The following is a 21,111-nucleotide window of genomic DNA, read 5'->3' as shown; positions in this document are numbered from 1 at the left end:
ACTTAATCAGTCACTTTTCTTGGAAAAGGTTTTAGAACATACCCAAGTATATTGGACTCGTAAATCAATGTGCGCCCTTACCCAAAACATATATATATCATAAGTATGGGGAATAGTTTTAAAGGGGGAAAGCAATGTATTTTTCCTAATAAAGATGCTGTTTTCTCGGGAAACACTCAAATAGAAATCTCATCACCGCAGTAAAATGAGTACAACCAACACAACTTACAATCCTTTAATACTGAGGTTTTTACTTTTTGAGCCGTGGACTGCAAAAGTCTCACAGTCTACTTTAAAAGATGTAGGAACGGTAATCGATAAAAGAGTAATGTTCAAACCTCTTTTTTTATATTAACTCAATTTCAAGAGACACGGCTGCCTTAGGTCTGCTCCTGGCCGGCTGCAGCAGCTGCTAAGGGCGATGAGCTTTTAGTGTTTTCTCATCCAATCTAACGAAGTAATTCATTCTTCCATTAATTTTTTTGTGTGCCGCATGGAAATATTTTTGCTGGAATATAGAAAACTTTTATTACCACGGTTTTTAACTATACAGCAGATGCACTATTTGTTGTATGCAGTAAACTTGTGCAATTTTACGATGTTCACTAGGGCAAAAAACATGACCCTAACCGCTCGTACGAAATGGGATAAACTATCCCCGCGAATTTTTGATGCCATAATCGCTCTGCCAGAGAATTGCCCAATATATTCCTGATTCATTTCATTACCCTGATGCATTTAATTCCTAATCCCTACTTCACAACGAAGGAAATTCAGTCACGTCGCCTCGTTTTCGTATTTTCACGTTACTAGTCGGAGAAGGAGCACTGGCAACTTTGAATGCCATTGCCTACTTTGCTTTGGTCATTTGGAGTTGAACCATAGAATGACCCTGCCTCTATGGCTTCGAAACGATCTATTTTAGGCTAAAGTCAAAACATTCCCCTCAATATCCCCTATTCCTTTGTTTTCCTTCATTCCTATTGCCTTGTCCCTCTCTCTGGTGAGGTATAACCTGTAACATTGGTGGTTCAACAAGTCGCAGTCCAAGTGAACTTGTTAGAGTTTCTTTCATCTTAACTTGCCTTGGAAAAAGTGAGGACTTCGATTTCTCGCAGTCTTAAAGCGGAAGCACGAACTACATCGGTGTTTCCCCCTTTGTGCCATCCTTACATTCAGCATATTCACTCATTTCGAGGGCCAATTCTCCCTGCAGCTTTCTCTAACATGAGTCATTTTTTAGCTAGACTCGTTGCAATGTGTAGGCAGGCTATACCATGTATGGTTTTTTATACCATCTATTTTCATTCAGCATGAATTTCCACCTAGTGAAGGCCTAGATTATGTTGACATAATACAATTTATTTTTTAAATAATATTTATGCTTACAATCTCGCGTTTTTCTCTTCTTTATTCGACAGGAACGGCCACATGCTGACGCATCGAAATAAGAAACCGTACGAGTGTAAGGCAGAAGGCTGCGGAAAGTCCTACTGCGACGCCCGGTCACTCCGACGTCATACGGAGAACCACCATACGGGCGGCGCAGCGGCGGCCGCGGCCGCTGCGGCGGCAGCCGCCAACAGCGGAGCCTCTGCCGCGGCCACGGTGACCGTGGCAGCCTCTGCTGGTAGCGGGGGCAGTGCCAGTGGCTCGTCCGGGACTGCGTCGACACCCGCGGGGGCGGGTGGAGGCAGCGGGAGCGGAGGGACGACCCCAGAGGATTCGCCCGCCTCCTCCTGTATCCAGTACGCGCCGCCCCCACCGCCATACCCGACAGCCACCGCGGCCTCCAGGTCTGCTCCCAGCCAGCTGCAGCAGTTGCTGTCGGCGGTAAGCTCGGATAGCGGGGGCGGAGGCACCGGGGGTACGGGGACTTCAACGCCTGCACCGTCGGGTAGTCCGGTGACTTCGGCTGCACCGGCCTCCTTACAAGTAAGTGCTTGCTCCTTAGTTTTGTCATATTTATATTTTCCATAGTAATAAGATACAAACAGCGGCAGTAATTTTCCGTTCTATTTTATTCGCTCAAATGGCTCTAAGGTTTACACGTCATTATCAAGAGCTGTTATAAAGCAAATAGATAATAGCTAATAGATAGATCTTAAGATGATTGATCTTGGAGGAGTAAAACATCAACCAGAAAATGTTACCAATGCAGCATTTCCCGAAAGAAACTAATCACATAGAGAAGCTTCGAAAATCTTCAGACAAAAATAAATACGTGTAAACCTTGAAACCGGTTTAGCGAATAAAACATTGGCGGATACAAATTAAGGGCGCTCGCCCCCCCTTGCGTAGATGCCTGCATTGCCGAACATTGCAGAACCACATTTGTAACTTTTCTAAGATAAGATGGCATTGTCTTGTATATGTGTATAGCCAGTTTAAATAAAAATTTCTTATGATTTGCATGTAACTTGATTATTTTTTTATTACAATAAAAGTAAAGGCAGATCAAGATAGCTCTAACGCCCCCCCCCCCCCTCTATCAGTATCGTGTTTATCCGCCTCTGGAATAACATAGTGTGGAAAATTACTTACAGCAATTTCGGAAAAGGTGTAAACTCAAAAGGACCTTCGCATCCCCAGGCCTATTTTTTCAGCGCATGAGAGAGGAACACGGCCCCCATAAATTGGCTTCTGCTATTTTTAATTGGCTCGCCGTCATTTAGGTGTCACGTATCAACTCCGACTGAGACCCCTGATCCAGCGACCCGTATCATATTTTTCATGAGTATCAAATTTCTCCCCGGAGTCGTCCCGGGTGAAGTTGGGAGGAGAGCTGCCTTCCCCCCCCCCTTTCTCTCCCTCGAGGCGCTTCGGCTTCGGTGTCCATGTCCCGGCGCTGAGGCTAGAGGCCTTCGTGAGCCGTTAAATTGGGAAATTCAAATGCTAGGGCGCACCCTTAAATGTCCGACTTCCACAGAAAAAAGGCTTTCCTTTCGATTAGTGCTAGAAAATTCTGTTTAAAATACATATTATTAAATAGGCTTTTCTAAGCATTAGAAGAAGTGTATTCCCATTAGAATATTTACAATACATAAATTCAATTTTGGCAAAAACTGATGAACAATTCTCCGTACTGTAAGATTCATGGTAAATATAAAATGTAAATACGTCACCGTATTATCCCTCCAGTTGATAGTAAATAAAAATTGCGTCTCCTTCACGTAGTTTTATGAGAAATGTCGGTCTGCTTGTCTAGAACAAAAATATTAATCCATATTTTTCTGTGCTCTCGTTTGAGTAATCCATTCAATTTCGGAATTCACTTGATCTTCTTTATCGTCAGCTATTTAATTCACTCGTAGTGAAATTAATTACAATGGAAATGGCTCTGAGACAACATTTTTTGGCCGGAAGTCCTACCTAGATCCCATTAATTTGTAACAGGTACTCTAATTAATCTTAAACCACCGGATTTAAATTCACAAATTTTAAATTTTCTCGTACTCTTACGGGTATGGTATACATTAAAATGGTAAATCCAATGGTTGGCTTTGAGGACACATCTTGATGAATGCATTACTTTCCAGGCGACGGCGAACTCCCAGACTGTAAGCAACGATGGTCTCACTAAGCAGCAATTGGAGCTCATCCAGCAGATCATGCAGCAGACGCAGCAACAGCATCAACTGCAGCAGCAACAACAGCAGCAGCAACAGCAGCAAAGCGGGAATAAGTCAGCAAGTTCTTCGTCGAACAAGGGAAAGGTAGGCTCTCATTGTATTTTCTACCACCTACCTAACTTTTTGTTGTTATCGAAGAGGAAATTGGTGTAATAATAATGGGCTCGTTAATCAAAGTTACTTTATTTTAGTTCTATTTGACACAATTTTAAAAATATCTAAATAAAATGGTCGCAAAAATTCTTTTGGGGTTTTCCACCAGGTCGGGTTTTACGCGAGTGATTTATCTGCCCTAATAACGATCGAGCATAGATGCGTCGGAAATTGAAAACCTGAACGAGTGGACAACCCGAAACGAATTCCTCCATCTAATTTGCCGGAAATTCTATGAATCTATCCTCAGAGAAGCGTATTTTTTCCGTATTTTTGTAATTTATCTTTGATCCATTGTCGACTTCTTGAGGTATTTCATGCGTAAAATCGATTGACTTTCGCAGATAAATTTATGTGGTCACGAAATCATTTCGAGCTGATTGCCGCTTCTTCGCTGACCCTTGACTCTCATAGAAGCTTTTTGTTTTGACATGCTATATGCAGCTTTTCATTGTTCACATTTATACCGACAGATCAGTGGCGGATTTTTCAGCGTAATTAATCAATATAATGGCACATAAATCAAAATGAAAGCATTATTAGATAAATTAGACAGCAAAATACAAAATATTGTTCTTATATAATTCACATGCTAAAATGCATTACATATACTTAATAATACTTAATAGTATAAAGCGCATGTTAATATCGCACCTTGCTCGATCGGTCCGGGGTCGTAGGATCGTAAAGGGGTCTATGCACAGCACGAAATACATCATGTAAGTGTTCGACTTCACTAATAATGATCATTTAAAATTTTATGGTTTACCACTGTGCTATGATAAGAGTAAATATTTTTTAACGCCTCTGCCTGTCAGGTACATGGCGCTTGACTAAAGGTTAACAAGCCTCGCGTGGATCCTTATTGTGAACAATTCCAATAGCTATCCCATCCCTTAGTGAAAGGTTCTTCATAAATGAGTAGATGAGCCACAACTCCAATGACATCTCCGACTCGCAAAAGTGGGAGGCAACTTACGGAAGAATGGTTGAATGAGGATATTTTTTGTCATAACCAAGGCGACTGCATAGAGGAGGCCCAATTCCATTCCATAGAAGGCTGGTTTCTGTTGCCACTAAGGTCACATTCGAATCGGTTTTCAAAAATGTCCGCTGGGCGATAACGAGTGATATGCCAATTACTTTTTTCCTATATTTTGCAGTATAACGTTTTTAATTGCGAGGAACAGCATTGAAGAATTATGAATTAGATCACACCATAATGTATATAAATTTCGGTTAAAACCCTAATTATTTCGTTCGATTGTCTTAGGCTCAACTATGTGGAAATTAATACACGAAAATAAAAAGGAGACTTCGTTCATTTCCACAGATTTATTTTGGCGGTACGACATGTTTCGACCAACGAGGTCTTGATACTTGATAATGACCTCGTTGGTTGAAACATATCGTACCGCCAAAATAAATCTGTGGAAATGAACGAAGTCACCTTTTCATTTTCGAACCCTAATTATACCTTTTTCCCAGTGAAACTCGGATCACTTTTTTCGTCAGCGACGCGACTTTTGTAAACACATTTAAATGCGCGGTGGTTGACAACACATTTAGAGACCTACTTGAAAATCCTCTCTTGTTGTATTCGTGATCTTAACTTAAATTCCGGTCGAGACCCACGGAAGTCATTTAATGCACCGCGATTTCGAGTGAATGAACCTCTTAGCGGTGTCCCGGATCTCTAGCTAGAGTTGCTTGAAGGTGATACGAGGGCAGAGATCAATTCATATTTTTTTGTGTGGACGCCCAAAGTTCTAGCGCCTTTTGAAGAGGAAAGTATAACAGCTAAGTCATCAATGTGTCCTTCTAATATTTTTTATTGCCACTCACCCAAAAACAGCCACAACGGATCTTTTAAATCCCGGTTAATAGTAAATAACGATATACATTTGCAAATACCCATGCAATGGGTATGAAAATCTTACCGAAACTGAACTCAAATGTGTGATCTTCATTTAGGTAAACGTGGACTTTATCCTGGTGCCACAAATGCCAGAAAATTTGCAATATTTTTCCTTCTATTTCCCACCATTTATAAAGAAAACGCAATAACGACCATTTAAAAATAATGTATGCAAATTCAGTATTCAGTTCCGGTGACGTTAAAAAATTTCAAATGGCAAATGAACTAGAGCAGTTTTGCGTAATTGAAGCCAACGAGTACCAGTATCCATAAAGTTTAACTATTTTTGTGGTCCGTGCTGTATTATGATTTATTTAAATATCAAGGGACACGAATTGTACAAGTATACATGCTTAATTATTTCTTGATGATACGGAAATATGCAAATTCATTATCGCTTCATCATCTAAAAATACATATCCGTTAGCCATTTTTTTCTCATTTTTAATCGTCTGCTACCCCGCGTCCCTAATCTATTCTATGTTGCCCACATCAAAAGGAGATGCAATCTCTCTCATTTGTTATCCGCAGGAGCAGTGGAGTTAATTTCACGCCTCCCTCGCAAGGTCGAGTTTCATCTTCTCAAAAACGCTGCCTTTAAATTTGCCGTGATTTTCTGCGAGAATTTCCTTTGAAATCGTTCATCCTCTTCAATTTCTTGCCTCAGTGGGCTTTTGTTGGCCGCAAAAAATCCTCCTTTCACCACGTGAAACTTTCTTTGACCTTTTTCTGAAGTTGTTTAAAACTTAATTCAATTTCTTCCATTGGCAAGCTTTATTTGCGGTCGGAAATAATCTTTCGTCGCCCGTTGACAAATACTATCAGTCAGATAAATACTTGAAAAGAATAAACAGAAAAAATCCTGTGAATTATGGAAATAACTGTGTCAATTTCAAGGGCAAAGAAAATCAACAACACAATAATTTCAAGGATGATATTATACTTAAAATGAGGCATAAAATCAAATAAATAATGAATAGCTAAAAATATTAAGCATTTTTTTTCAAATTTTTCTCTTTTTATTCGAGGTGATGCCATTTAAAATCTTCAACAATAACTTTTAACCGAATTTGATTTATTCATGCCTTCCCTTCTGAGCAATTTAAACCTTAATTGTGGATATTCAAGCAGCAGAACCTTTATTCTTAACGAATTTCTTCCTTGTGCTATTTGAGGTTGCCGAATTCCATTCGAAGAGTTAACATTAAGTCCATTCCGCTAAAATAGTTTGCATGATTTTTTCGCCTTTTTGTGGATAACGGGAAAATTACCTCTTCTATCTTGATTTCAACAAAAATCCGAGGTACCAGATTTTTTGACCGAGCCTCTATGGAGTCTTTGAGATTTTAATGGAAAGCTTTTGAAGGTAGAAACTCTAAATAGTAAATGAACGCTTGCTCATCTCAATTAACTCTTCGTAAAAAGCCTTCCTCCAGGCGGGATAAGCGTTGCGGCGTTTGCGAGAACTCCGCGCTAACATGTTTCCGATTTCAAGAGAAAAATACCATAAGTAGTGGAATTGAATCGCAGGTTCCTTATTTTACCGTGTATTAACAATTTCTTCCTTTTTTCATCATTTTTCTAATTATTTTCCCCGCTTTGACCATATAACAGCTTTATGCGCTTTACCCAAAACTGTTCGACTGTGTGATAATCAATTTTATATCTGCTTTACGTCTTGTACTGCGTTCATTAACGGTACATAGAACATCGTTTTATTTAGCACAAAGGATTGCAAATTCCACAAATTTTGCTCTTGAGGGTATGAATCCCACGATTAATTACGCGCGCTTCATCCACTCACTGAATCATAACTATTTTCATTGGTAAAATTACTTAGCCAGTAGAGATTAAATAAAACGGCTGTTTTGGAAAGAAAATTTACTTCACATGCTGATATATTTTTGGAAGTTTATTTTTTACTAAATAAATTATTGTCATAACGCAAATAACTGTATGATAACCTTTCATCTTCGAGAAAAGGTCACCAAGATTTTTCGTTTAGAAAGTGTTGTACCATGCTAACATGGCATAGGAAATTGTTTTCATTTATAAGAAGAGGATTGCATTGGTAGATAAACCACGGAATGAATCAGGTATTTTTGTAGAGTTGAATCAGTATAATATGAATGAACAAACGACACGTTCAAAATATACACAGGTGATAATATCTGTGTTTGCAATAGTTATCTGTGTTTGCATAGGAAATTTTCATAAAACTATGGTCTTACTTTACGAAAAGCCTTCAAATCATCCATAAATATAATTAATGATAAGGTGTAGTTGGAGCTCTCTCCAGACCGAGCAAAAGGTGAGTGACGAATATATTATGAATAGAGTTCCAACTCCTTTCCCTGGCCTACCTCGAACTTCGAGGGGTCGGAATAACTAGGAAAATTTTCCTGTCGGAGCTGAGAGTTGAACCTGAGACCCCGTGTGGCGTACTAGCAACGTAGCCATCACGCTACGCATTGCGAGGATATGTATATCTGGCATGGAGTGGCAGAGAGGTTTAGTGGTTGTGGAGACTGGTAGGAAATCCCGTAGCTCCTCCCGTTGAGTGATCCGGTTAAATTTTGAATCGCCCGTCTCGACAATAGGCCAACCGACGTTGCCGCCGTGTTGTGGTCCTTCCAAATGTGATACACCCCAATTTCCCGTACTCCTCTTTTATGCTTGAAGGGGAGGCGGGTAGCGTGCATTTTTTTGTTTTGTTGACAATCTCATCCATTGGCTTACCAAAACACCCCGTATATCCGATTGTTCTGTATGGAATCCAATTCAGGAAGTACTCTTGAGTTTACGATTCTCGTAATGACTTAAAGTTCACGCCAAAGTCTCGAAATTGAACAATGTGGATCTCAAAATTTGCCCTTAGTAACAGCTGAAACGCCAAACCCACGAAAGTTCCGTAGACTATAAAACCTCATTACCGTCCTGATTAGCCCTACAATAAATTTAAGTACTTTTCGTTGTAAAGAGTAAAAACTAAAATGTTTGTCCACATTGGACGATAGGTATTTTTACCATAATCATCATTGTCATCACTGGTCTCCAATCCTAAGATTCCTCCGTTCAATCAATTCTCAACTCCACTCAATTCTCCGATCAGCTAATCTTTTAGCACCTGCATAATTCTTCTGCCTGACATCCTCCTTTACCCGTGCCAGATATTTTGTTGGAACCCTTCCATTTCCGTTCTACGTGTCATCTAGACATCTACTTGTCCCTCGACGAATGTATCATCAGACCATCATATCAAGATATGGCCTGCTCCTTCTTGTCATCCTGGCTTTCATGAGGCTTTTCTACGTTGAACTCATTTTTACTCTCATATAATCAAAATATTTAAACATTCCGATGGGGCGAGTCTTTTTCTTTCAGATGGTATGAGCAGGAGACGCGGAATATGACCCCAATGCGTGCTTTCCAGGTTTTTCGTTGGAAGGGCAGGGAAATATACATTCGGCTGCGGAGAACTACTTTTTCGTTCTCAAAAATCCCCCATGCATTAGTGGTCATTCTAGTACGGGGGACACCCCATCGTGAATGATTAAGAACGAGATGTAAATAACCCTCGTCGTGCACCCTGTGCTCAATAAGCCTATTTATGTAAATGCCCTCTCTTTCACTTCTACGTGTCCCTAATGGAAGGGCGGTCGTATGGAAAACGGAAAGGTGAAAATACCTGTGTGCACCAATGTCTGGGGTTGGTCACACAAAGGCGTGGAGTGTTTTGATGCGTTAGTATGAGACAATTTTGAGACATCCTTGTTGTGGAACGTAAGACTATTTAAAAATCACTTAAATGGTATAAAATTGGACAACACTTTTTGCCTTCTTAAAATACAGTTCTTATGCCATCTGAGTAGGTATGCCTGTTTTACCAGCCACCGAAAGGGATCTCACATCGCAGGTAATGCCAGATGATAGGAAGAAATACTAATTCCCTTACCGATGTCCAATGTCAACATTTTCTGTACTTCTCTCCGCAAGGAGGACTATGCTCATTGTTACATTGACAAAAATATTTCATTTTAGTTCACGAATTATAATTAATATCCCTAAATTATTTTTAGAAGCAGTATGCTGGGGCCTATTTTATTCCCGAACACGGTCGTTTCTTATCTACTGGAGGGCATATGAGAGCGTAAGAAATTTGAGCATCTAAAAAGGTTAAACCATATCGTCTCACAATGGACATATTCACTAACTAATAGATAAGGAGGATTCTGCACTAACTTTAATGGTGCAAGGCTGTGTAACTATCGGTAATGGGAAGATTAAAGAAGTACACACTCTGACCCAGAATTTCCGTGATACTTTTATCGAATCACCTTTGGTTTCACCTACTTAGCGGTGTGTATAGATTTTGTTAGTAGCTTTACCCAGTTTCTGAGGCTTAGTGCGGTTCGATAAATTTAATGTGGTAATTATCCGCGTTTTATAGTTTTATTTTTGACCATCGCGTTCAGGGACTCAACCATAAAAACAAACGATTATTCCCTGACAAATTAACGGGAGCTTCGCCAAATAGCTGCGCTGGGTCACTCAAGGACGACCTATAATGTCGCCGGAAAAGTGTTGTAAAGGTCCATTTTGTGTAAAAGAATATCGATTTCTCACCGAGTTAAAACTTTTGAAAAGGTACAATAACTTTTTATATCAATCGGTATCAATCAAATTAAGACTTCCAACTGCTTCTAAAATACTTTGGGATTTTAAATATAATTCATGAACTATCAAGCAACATTTTTGTCAATGCAACGAAGCGTAAATTCTTTCTTGTTGAGAGAAGTAGGTACATAAAGTCTTGACTTTGGGCATCTCTGAGAGGGTTAGTACCTATTTCTTCCTATCATCTGACATTAGTGGCCCTTTCCCCTGATCCCTTTCGGAGGCTGGTGACGTAGGCATACCTTTTTAGATTGCAATGGAATTGCATTTGAAGAAGACAAAGTGGAACTCAATTTTATGCCATTTTAATTATTTTTTTAGCAACGGCTGCAATATGATGATTTTCAACTTGATTGCATATCATTGAAGGTAAAATACATTTATTATGCTGTTATGTTCAATGAATCATTCAAGTTTTTATAGCACAAAATATAAATTCTCCAAATACCTCAAAATATTTTTCAATTGCAGTTGTTAATTTAACAATGTAATTAGTTTTAATGTGCGGTAAAGGGTATTGAATTATTATATTCAAGTTTCACTACTAGCAGCGAAGTGTTTAGGAAATATGGTACCTTGAGGACAAATATCATTTTGAGGATCTACTGTAATCACTAATTTATTATCTTCAACTCCTTACTTAGGAACAATATTAGTACAATGAGTATGTGGAGGGTTTGCAGTAGACAATACTACAGTGGCGCGATTCTTATTTTGTTAGATCATCGTCATAATTTGATTTTCTAGTGCGTAGTGGATTCATGTTCATTCGATTATTATTAAGCGCTATATTTGGCTTTTTTTCTTCGAAAGGAATTTTGAAGGCTAAAATCCGCCGTATATCTGCTTTGAGAATCTCAAGTCTTCCTAGCGTATTCTTACTGGTGTCCCGCGCATCCTGGAAAAAATCTTCCTGGCTAATTCATTTGAATAATAGCCCGCGAGAAAGGGCTTCCACGAGAATTTTATGAATAGAAAAACGTATTATCCCCTTCAACAGGACAGAAATTCAAACGAATGGACTGAAAATTAGCATCAGAAGGCCTTGGAGACCTCTGGTATTCGCCCTCGGCTATAGTGTCCAATACCCTCAGGTGCAGTTGGCGACTGCTAGTACCAAGGCACGGCTTTCGTACTTGGCATAACCGTTAAATTTTGAGAGGGTTGATAAAATGGAAAGCTTGAAAGTGAGATGATACTGTGAAAGGTTCCCAAGAGGTTCCCAAGAGTTAGCTTATGGGGGAAGACGGTTGAAATGTAGAATTGGATTTAAACATTATGTCTCAACCGTTCCTGAGCAATACATTTTAGGGATTATGGCAATCTGTCTTAGAACCTTTTAGGTTCATTTTTTCTAACAATTGTCTCTTCTGTTTCTAGTCAGGCTTTTATAATAAGCGCACCGTGCTGAATTTTATTCGTTTTATAGCAATTCAATTGAAGCCCTCCATTATTATTTGTAGGTGGCGTCACCTATACCCGTTATCTCTACTGCTCTCTTATTCTAAGTCTAATTTACCTTTAATTCAATTGCCATTCCGTTTCCACGCTATTTTACTACGCTTAGCTTGAATTAGTGTCAAGTAAATAAATCAAACTCCCACTAAATGAAGTCAAAAAAATGTTGGGCATCTTTCGCGATTGGTTTTGTGTCGCTATAAATTGAAGCAAAATATATTGATTCAAAATGGTGCTGCCATTGGTTTATCAGACTGATAAAATACCCTCGCTAAATATATGATCACCGACAAATCTCAAAGTTTTGTAAAACTCAGTTCAGCTCTTCAATAGCGACATCACTATGAGTATTAAGTGATAAAAAATTAGATAGGTATTCTGGAAATTCTGCGAAAAAAGGACAAAAAGCTATGACTATTTTGCTCAATATTGGCATAGTGGATACTCCCTTAACAATTGGGATAATATGGCAACCGGAGGTAGTATTAAATTCATAAACACCCTCAAATTAGAATCCGTTAATCTATGGGAAATAGTCAATTGCAATTTTTGAATTGATTTACTTGTCTTTTTTTCAGATCCCTAGCACTAAAAGTTCGATAAGGACGCGTACAGAGGGCAAGTGCAAACTCATTTCTGGTAGGAGCAATAACCCCACGATCCCCAAGATAGGATATGGCAAGAAAATCCGAAATACTTATAGTGCGGGGGTATTTTTGAGACTCGGGGTGGTGAGGACAGGGGGAAGACATAAGTTTTTCGGCGTCGGAGGCAAGGGGAATCGGGGATAAAGGGTACAACGTGAATTACTGCAGGCTGGGAAAGGTTAGGAAAGGAGGGATTTCCACCACACACCATTCCTTAGACTTGCGATAAATTCGAACGCATTCTAGCGGGGTCCCTTGTCTGCGGGTTCGGAGTGGGGTTAAAAATGTACAGTATCGCTTGAAAAAGGTGTCTTATACTCCCCCCCCCCTCCCAAGGGGCACGGTTTTTTTTCCATTCGAATCCTTATCCCTACTTCCCACGTTAAGTCTCCCCTTTTTCCAAAGACCTTCCTGTAATAGCTTATCGAGGAAATTGACGTATCGGAATACAATGATTCCAGGGGCGTCATATATTTCTGGCGGGTTTAGCTTTTTACCGAGAGATAATGCCTTCCGGATGGATAAAAAAATTAAATCCTGTGTCGCATGGTGGGCGGTAATGTAAGTTCTTTTTCGGTCGCAGAAGGATTTAGTGAGTACGTTTCCGTTCATATTCCCACCCGTGCGTGGAAAAAAGTACGTTATTTATTAGTACTTACTCTTCAATAAATATTTTATCATTTGAACCTCCACCTTGAATGAACGTAAAAAAATTCAGCTAAGCCACTACTCCAATGTTTTATCCACCAAAGGCTCTATTTCAGTAGTATATTTATATTTACTTTTCTGGAAAAAATTTATGAGTAAATTCTAGACCTTATAGGATTCATTCCTATAATGGGGATCTGAACTTTTAACAATGCATTGTATCATTTGCTAAGCGAAATGTGCACCTTTTGGGACTACTTATTGTATCATTTTTTTAGTCTAGAGCTCATTGGAGGTTCTATTAAATCCAGTATTCCATTATATTCTACTTTCAAAGTTTATACTCATCCTTAACATTCAGAAAAACCTTTATTCATTCTCGTAACAATTCCTATACAAATTTACCTGTCCATTTTCACTTCTAATGTCGTAATCCTGCTCGTAGTACATTGATTTTTTGGTGGAATAGTTTATTTCTTAGTTTTTTTATCGATATTTGCAATTGCAATAAATTAAGTTTATCTATAGCTATTTCTGCATTCTCAATAAGGATCCCACATCATCGAGAAAATAGTATTTTTTCCGTTGACAGGTATGCATCCAGTACCTTGTTTATATTGATACATGTCCGGCAAAAGTGATCAGCTTCTTGTGATTTTTTCCAGTCCTCTCTGTAAAAAAAAACAAGAATGGAAGTCCCTAAATGTAGCATCAGCAAATATCGCTGCAAATGGAAACAGATTTTCAACTTTTGACAGCGTTTCGTCGCAAGCACATGTCTGAGAGATTATAAATGCTCCAAGTATTACCCGTAACCGAGAAAAAAAAATTTCCTGGGACTCTCATCGAAAATGGAAAAAACTACCTGCTAAATAAATATGTTTGTATTCTTTAGGAGAAATTTCATATTTTTCAAGTGATGTATATTGTTATCGGATCTGGTCATTTTGAGCTTTACCAGTACGTGGTGTTTACTGGAGCATCTTTGATTGGCTGTTTTTCGCTCCGGAGAGTGTAATTACTTCAAACTCTTGTGGCTGCCCGAGGACGCGGAAAACGCAACAAACAAAGCTCGCGCTGCAACAAAGAGGCCTGATACAATGCCCAAAATGGCGACCGCGAAATAGAAGCATGTCGAGCGAAAGACTTGACTTGAATTACTAGACGGTACCTGAGTGCCCTCGTGCGATGGAAAACCCTCACGCGGGGAATGAAAGAACTATTTTTTTACGACGAAAAGAAAAACAGAGGACGGGGGGGGGGGGGGGCAAAACAATTATTTTTTGGCGCGGCTGTGGGTGATCCGGAATATAAAAATCGAAAGCGTATCAACCGTTGGCAATTTACGGGGCACTACAGCAGAAATATATTTCTCCCTTCCCTTCCCACAAAATCCGAACGGACATCGGAAATCGATAAGCGTTTCCCGCTGGACAATTTCATTCCCGATGAGCCCACCGCAGATAAACAAAAACAACGTAAATGAAAGAGATCGAAAGGCTCCCCTTTTTTTATCCCGACTCGCTTTTTCCTCCCTCCGCACATGTACGGGGCAAATGGGGAAAGCGAAATGTACTGTATAATTTGGGGTGGAAGAGAAATTGGTTGAAAATGGCAGCAAGCTATAACGTAGAATAAGATGATAATAACTTGCTAAATGCAATGGTTTGAGGCGTTACTAGGTAGAATTCCACCATGGCAATCAGGAAATAAACAAACTTTTCTAGCCCCACTGTAATTTTTTCATTCACGAACAGTTTCGAAACAGTCTATCATAGATAAATAGAATTTGTAATCTCTTTCATAAATTATGAGTGGGTTGGAATTTATCGTACGAGACGAGCATTGAACTTTTTTTTAATCAGTGAATTAACTTTTTATTTCATGTTACATGAAAATTTTTGCTTAAACTACCATTTTATTTTTTCTCAATCATTCCCGTTGTCAAGTCGTTCGACGCTATTTTAAGTTCTTGTGAATTACTAGACGCTCCTCTTAAGTTCTCAGCTTTGGCCACGCCAAGCTAAGTTCTTGAGCTTCAGTAACATTCCCCCCGCTATTTCTAGCGACTGCGGGAAATCCAACGCGCCCGGAAAAGCGGGAGCACCTTTTATGAGGAGAAATAAAAAATATCGTCGGATGGACGCTCGTTGACTCTAAAGCATGCCTCCGCGCGGGGGAATAACTCTTTAAAATATGCGATGGCTGTAAATGGCACGAGAGGGACGAGGAAAGAGAGAAGGAGGTATGTGAAGAAAGCGGGGTTGAAGGATGGGAGATTTTTGCGATGCATAAAAAGAATTGGAGGAAGAGAAGAGACGGAATGAGATAGCAGACTCATTTTTACGTCCACATTTCCATTTGGTCCCCTACACCAGACTACAAAACCTCCAAACAGACATGTACCTTAACTCTACCACTCCCTATGAGGGCATCTTAAAACCGGACGGGGTCACAATGACCCCTTCTCCCCTCCGAAACCCCTTATTCCCATCCTCCACACTCCGTTTTATTCCAAGGAGCGCTTGACCCTTCCCTCCCCCACCACGCAGACCCCCGAAAACCCTGTTTGACCACCTCATCCCCTCCCGATGCTAAGGCTCGCATAAGGGTTCCGGACTTCGCATAATGCGTTCGGTAGTGGTGGTTTTATAAGGCTCTAGGTACACCCTTTCATCCTTCCCATACCTCCTCATACATACGTCTTCCAAATCTTCTCCTTGGTCCCATCCGACCCCACCCTGTCCAGCATCCCACCAGTAGTGTATTCCCACCGACGAAAAGCCTAGTCTCATCTCACCCATATAAGTCTTCAAAGGGTTCCTTCGGGAATGGGTTGGAAGGAGGAGGAGAATGGGTCCAAATAGGATGTTGTGTGTGGTGATCATGGGTGGGAGAAGAAAGGGGCAAGGATATGGTCAGTAGGTTTCATCTCAAGGGTTCGTATTCTTCTTCTTACCCCTCTTTAGGGGAGAGAAAATTCCGTCAACTTCTCAAAAGCGACTCGTCTCATAGTCACCGAATTATTTTTTCTGAGAAAACCTTTTCCATCCCTAAGTAGTAGTCGGGTGCTTCTCTGCCGGGCGGACAGACTTAACGCCTTTACCATAATCTATCCTTTCGCGTCTGATATCGCCCCAGTCTGTTCCAAGCTACGTCTCTTTCATGTGCGTCTAAGGATGTGGGCCGTTAGAAAGTTCTTTCCAACGACCACCTAGCAAACCGTCTTCGCTCGTTCAAAAAGGAATAGATGTTAGTGGAAGGAGAGGTCCATGCCGTTGGCCGCTTTTCTGCTGACATATGTTTTTGCTTCTTCTTGTGAATGGGTTGCATGCAATGATATGCCGTAAGAAAATTGTCGAAATTTAAGCTTCTGAGATCTTTAACTTTGGACTGTCATTAATATATTTCCTCCGATAACATGTTACTATGATTATGTACTCTTTATTTTGGTCCCACCTTAATTCACTCGCTCAGTGCTATTTTCGAGACGTTGGTTGAGATAGGTGAGGATAGAGCTCACCTCGGACTAGCAATAAGTTACGAGCGAGTTAGTTTCACAAATTCCGCATATTCAGAGTAGTATAGTGGTTAGTTATTTCTTTGGACCTATCCCTCGCATTTCGCGGTTTTGTGTAGGTCCTTCTGAACCATGATGAAGCCCACCCAGGATTCGAACCCAGTACCCCTCGAATGCAGCCAAGTTCTTTGCCTAACAATTTTTCCGCACTCACCTAAACCATGGGTCACGTTAGCCCTTTCTTAATAGCCTATCGTAGGTTTTCCACGACCAGTCATGGTTCAAATTTTCACCTTCAGTGGGTTTGTCGCACCACCACCCAATAGAGCAAAAAATAAAATATTTTCAAGATTACATCGTATGTTTTAAGCAAGTAATTGGTCGCAAAAACTTAAGTAAAAGAATAAAGTCGGTAGTTCTTAATGGAGCAATGCGTCCCATTTAGTTAATTACTGTCTCAGGCTATGATATATGAGCATTAAACACTATGGTTGCAGGTCCTTTACACTTAAGTCTCCATTACTCCCACTGAAGTCTCACCTGTAGCATGCCGTGGTGAACCCATTTCCAATCAGATAAAATTTCAGCTTATGATTTTGAAGATATTTCGTTCGTTTGTAAGGTTAGAATACACCACTCAGGAATAGTCTTTATGTGGGAAAACAAGAGTGTGATATAAGGCTAACATCGTTAAAAAAGACACTGCTCTTGAATTTATGTAAAAGGTTTAGTCTTTTTTTTTCAATATACGGTCTGACAGAGATTTCCATCCGAGTTTATCCAAGAGGTCAGTTACACAAACAAGACTATCGTAACGAATTTTCACGTTTCCACCAGCTTCAAAAATTAATTAATTCACAGTTTAGCTAAAAATAAACATTAAGCCACACATTTGTTGCAGCTTGAATTCAAAATAGTATGCAGTTTTATTTTTCATTATTTTCACAGCACGGTAGGATGAAGCCACGTGGCTACGGCGGGCAGAGATGGGTTAAAATCCTGTGTCCTCCTTCCCATAGTAACCGCTTGTGTCTCCTCAAGTCAGCGCAACTCGCCACCATCCAGCGAGCTCCTATCCGCGACGGCCACACTCATAAAATTTATCAAAAAGCTTTTACGCGAAATTCAATTTGCACCCCAGCGGTCATGCGTCCCGTTGCTTAGCGACCCTCTTCAAAGCTTCTCCCCAACGACATGTCGAGGCGCTGCCGTCCTCGGCGACTTTTGGTCGAGATTTTCCGAATCTTGTGGGCAGTTTTAGAAATTAGTGTTTACATCCGGGTTACCGCGAGTTTCTTTCGTTAAACTTTTCGGAAAAGGAGTCCTAATTGGGTCATCATTTTTTATTGCATCGCACATTCATGTTTTTATGACCATCATTAAACGTTTATGATTTGACGTTTATTGAAAATAAAACCTCTTTAAAGTGTATTAACCGCGCAGTTTCAGATTTGGATGCCTTTTTTCTAATTTTTCATGTTCATATGTATCTACAGTTTCATAAATGATTTTTGACTGTTCCACAAATATTTCCATTTTCTACGTTGCATGGTCATGAAAAAGGGCAAGCTAAATTAATTTCACTTTGATAAATTTTGCACTCATTTCATGAGGGCCAGCATTTATGTCACTATGAAGACTTAAAAACCGTATCCTGAAGAAAAATAATAATTGAAATTCATATTTGAAATTTATGCATTTTCACCAACTATTTAATTCGATGGTCCCTTGTACTGTATGAGAAGATGTGTCATAGTAATTAACTATTAAGTGGAACGAATACGATGGAACCATCCATATACCGCCAAATAACAAATTAAACCCTGTAAAATAGGGTCTGTTAGATCCTTAGTTGAATGGAAAGTACGAATTTAGTATAGTTTTCTTTTTTGCCGGAGGGCTATAAATCTTAAATGTTTTAATAATGACCTCTATTCTTTCCTTTGCTGGACTGTTGTTGCCATTCCTCCATGGAATTTTTCTTTCAAAAACTTCCTCGCTTGATCAAAATAGTCCTCTCATGGGCTCTCTCCATATCGAATTTTTTCTAGATCGTATCCAAGTAAAAATTAATTTTTTTGCCTCCTAAATACGGCAGTTAGAACGAATTGCGCCATTACATTACATAAAAATCCTTTAAGAAAATTATGCATAATAATGAGAAAACTTTATAAATGCTCATTGTTGCCAGATAGAGGAATCCTAACTTTTCTTTGCATTCCTTCTTTTGTCTTGTTGATATGAGAAATACCTACTAAGATTTTAATATTTTTTTCAAGCATTATTTAGCAGATTCCCAATTATTAGTCAGCTATTATCGTTAGAACATTTTCTTAACATCTCTAAATAAATAGATAAAGATATTCAGTTTGCCTAGTAGGTTGTGTAATGGATATGAAAAGTAGAATTTGGCTTTTACTTTGGTATATCCTTTACAACTCTCCTGATAAGTACAAATTATATGAACGTATTTTCTCCCTAGTAATTTGAATTAACTTTGAAATGGGTCATGCCTTGCCACTGGTGTTGCATAGTACCAGCCGGAGTTTCTCACAAACGCAGTTGCTTTTTCACACGGCTCGCTTACAACTACCACACTGGCCTCTCCTTTTTGGTAAGTGGGTTCTGACCGCTTAGAATAAAAGAACTTTGCAGCCTAAACTTGGATTGTAACCTTGTGTATTTCAGCTGGCGTAGTGGCCGGGCCGGCATATCAGCCCTCTCGGCAGGGTTCTTGGTTTGAATCCCAGGCGAGAATTTTTTCCTTTCCGATCCCATTGTGTCATGAGTCCTCATCGTCCGTTTCGTTAAGAGCAAATACCCGACCTGAATTTCCAGTCAACATTCTTTTAACGTCTTTTTCATTTGCGTCAACATTTTTTTATTTCAACTCCTTTGGTGCAAAGAGCATTGTCGCCTTGTAACTATTTTAAAGTTGGCGACGCAACCATCAACGGCTCAGGTCATCGTGCATACTTAATTTATTACTTCTGTATCTTTTCCATTCCAATTTCATGTTCTGTAATTTATGTCCATAGTGCAAACCTTACGTACGTATACCTCATATCAATCTGCATCTAATAACTTTTCCTCACACAAGCATAATATGCTGAGGGTAAGTTCTGTAAATAAATGAATTTTACTCGTACTTAATGCGTTGGAGTTATTTGCAAGTATGGATTTTCCCTAATTTTATAATGCAAGAGTTATGAAATTAATAGAATTTACTAGAAATTATTCCTATAGTTCAATATAGATTCGACGGTATTATTTGTTTTAAATAACTTTATTGAGAGAAAATTATTTTTGTGGTCTTAGTTGGAAAACATTATAGTATTGCGTATGTACTGGTAAATAGTAGTACTATTTTTACAAATGGCTCTAATTTTAACTTTTCCTTGCTTAATACGCATACCTAAAAGCACGCCACTATACATACTAAACTTTTTAATAATGTATGCTCCATCTTCAATATGTTTAGCTGTGAATGTGTAATGCGAACGAGAAAAAAGTGAGCAATTGTATGAACTATAAAAATCTAAATACAATTTTGTAGCTGTGGAAGGTTAATGCTAAGCAGAAAAAGTGAACTATTTCTTGAACTCTCATAATCACAGTAAGTGACTGCTATCCAAAGCAGATTCAAGATCACAGTACCTTCATTATTATCTAACATCTTTGCTTACGATTCACCTTTGTTTGTGTTTAAAGCCTCAATTTTTTTCTCAAACTCCATCTCCTCTGCAAAAATGTTTCCGAAAACCAAGAATTACAATCGTTGAATGGCAAGAGGGAGGAAATGACATCAAGGTGAGGCCTAGAATGAGATGTATGGGCCAGGACGAATTATGTATTATTAGAACAGAAGTTAGCATGAAAAGTTTAGTCGTTCGGAGAAAAAAATGGCGATCAGCGTCAAAACAACCTTTGGTTTGCTGATTCAAGATGGCGATGATGACAATCAAGAAGCCATGAACTATGCTGCAAAAAAGAGTAGATTTTCGTATCTGTTCAAGCACTGAACCGGTTACTGATGGCCCAAATATTGTACCGATGGCCCGAATATTGCACTTTTTAAGCCCAGGAGACTTTTAGCCAACGCCTACTCTTGCGCCACCACCTCCAGCAGTGGAAGTTCCAGGGAGTTCTAATGACCCTCTGAGTTTGACAGGAGGAGTAATAATTTCTCCCGATGCGGCCACCTATGCCAGAAGAGCCGGCTTGAAGGAGACAGATGAAATTTAGGCCTCGTGGTGTTGCTTGAAAATGCGTTATAGCAATCGCATCCAGTAATATATTGCGTGCATGAATCGCGGGGAAACTTTTTACTGGTGAATATCTCTGGCGTCATTTTAGACTTCGTTGGCCAATCTAAAACTGATTTCACTTCAGGTTCACAATTTCTTCGAAAGCTCAAATTTATTGCATTTTACATCTTCTAATGAAAGAATATGAAAT

At 39.4% G+C, this 21,111-nt stretch overlaps 1 protein-coding gene across 1 annotated transcript in view; it reads left to right on the top strand.

The window, feature by feature from the left end:
• The window catches only part of LOC124167647 (mucin-19-like), a 393,928-nt gene that overhangs the window by 307,057 nt on the left and 65,760 nt on the right, over window positions 1-21,111 (top strand). The window contains exons 6-7 of the mRNA XM_046545628.1: window positions 1,422-1,935; window positions 3,540-3,716. Coding sequence (XP_046401584.1) covers window positions 1,422-1,935; window positions 3,540-3,716 — 691 coding nt within the window. The remainder of the gene's footprint in view (window positions 1-1,421; window positions 1,936-3,539; window positions 3,717-21,111) is intronic.

Source organism: Ischnura elegans, chromosome 11 (genome assembly GCF_921293095.1).
Source record: "Ischnura elegans chromosome 11, ioIscEleg1.1, whole genome shotgun sequence".
NCBI classification, from domain to species: domain Eukaryota; kingdom Metazoa; phylum Arthropoda; class Insecta; order Odonata; family Coenagrionidae; genus Ischnura; species Ischnura elegans.
The sequence above is the reverse complement of the archived record's forward strand: the minus strand, read 5'-3'. Positions and strand labels throughout refer to the sequence as shown.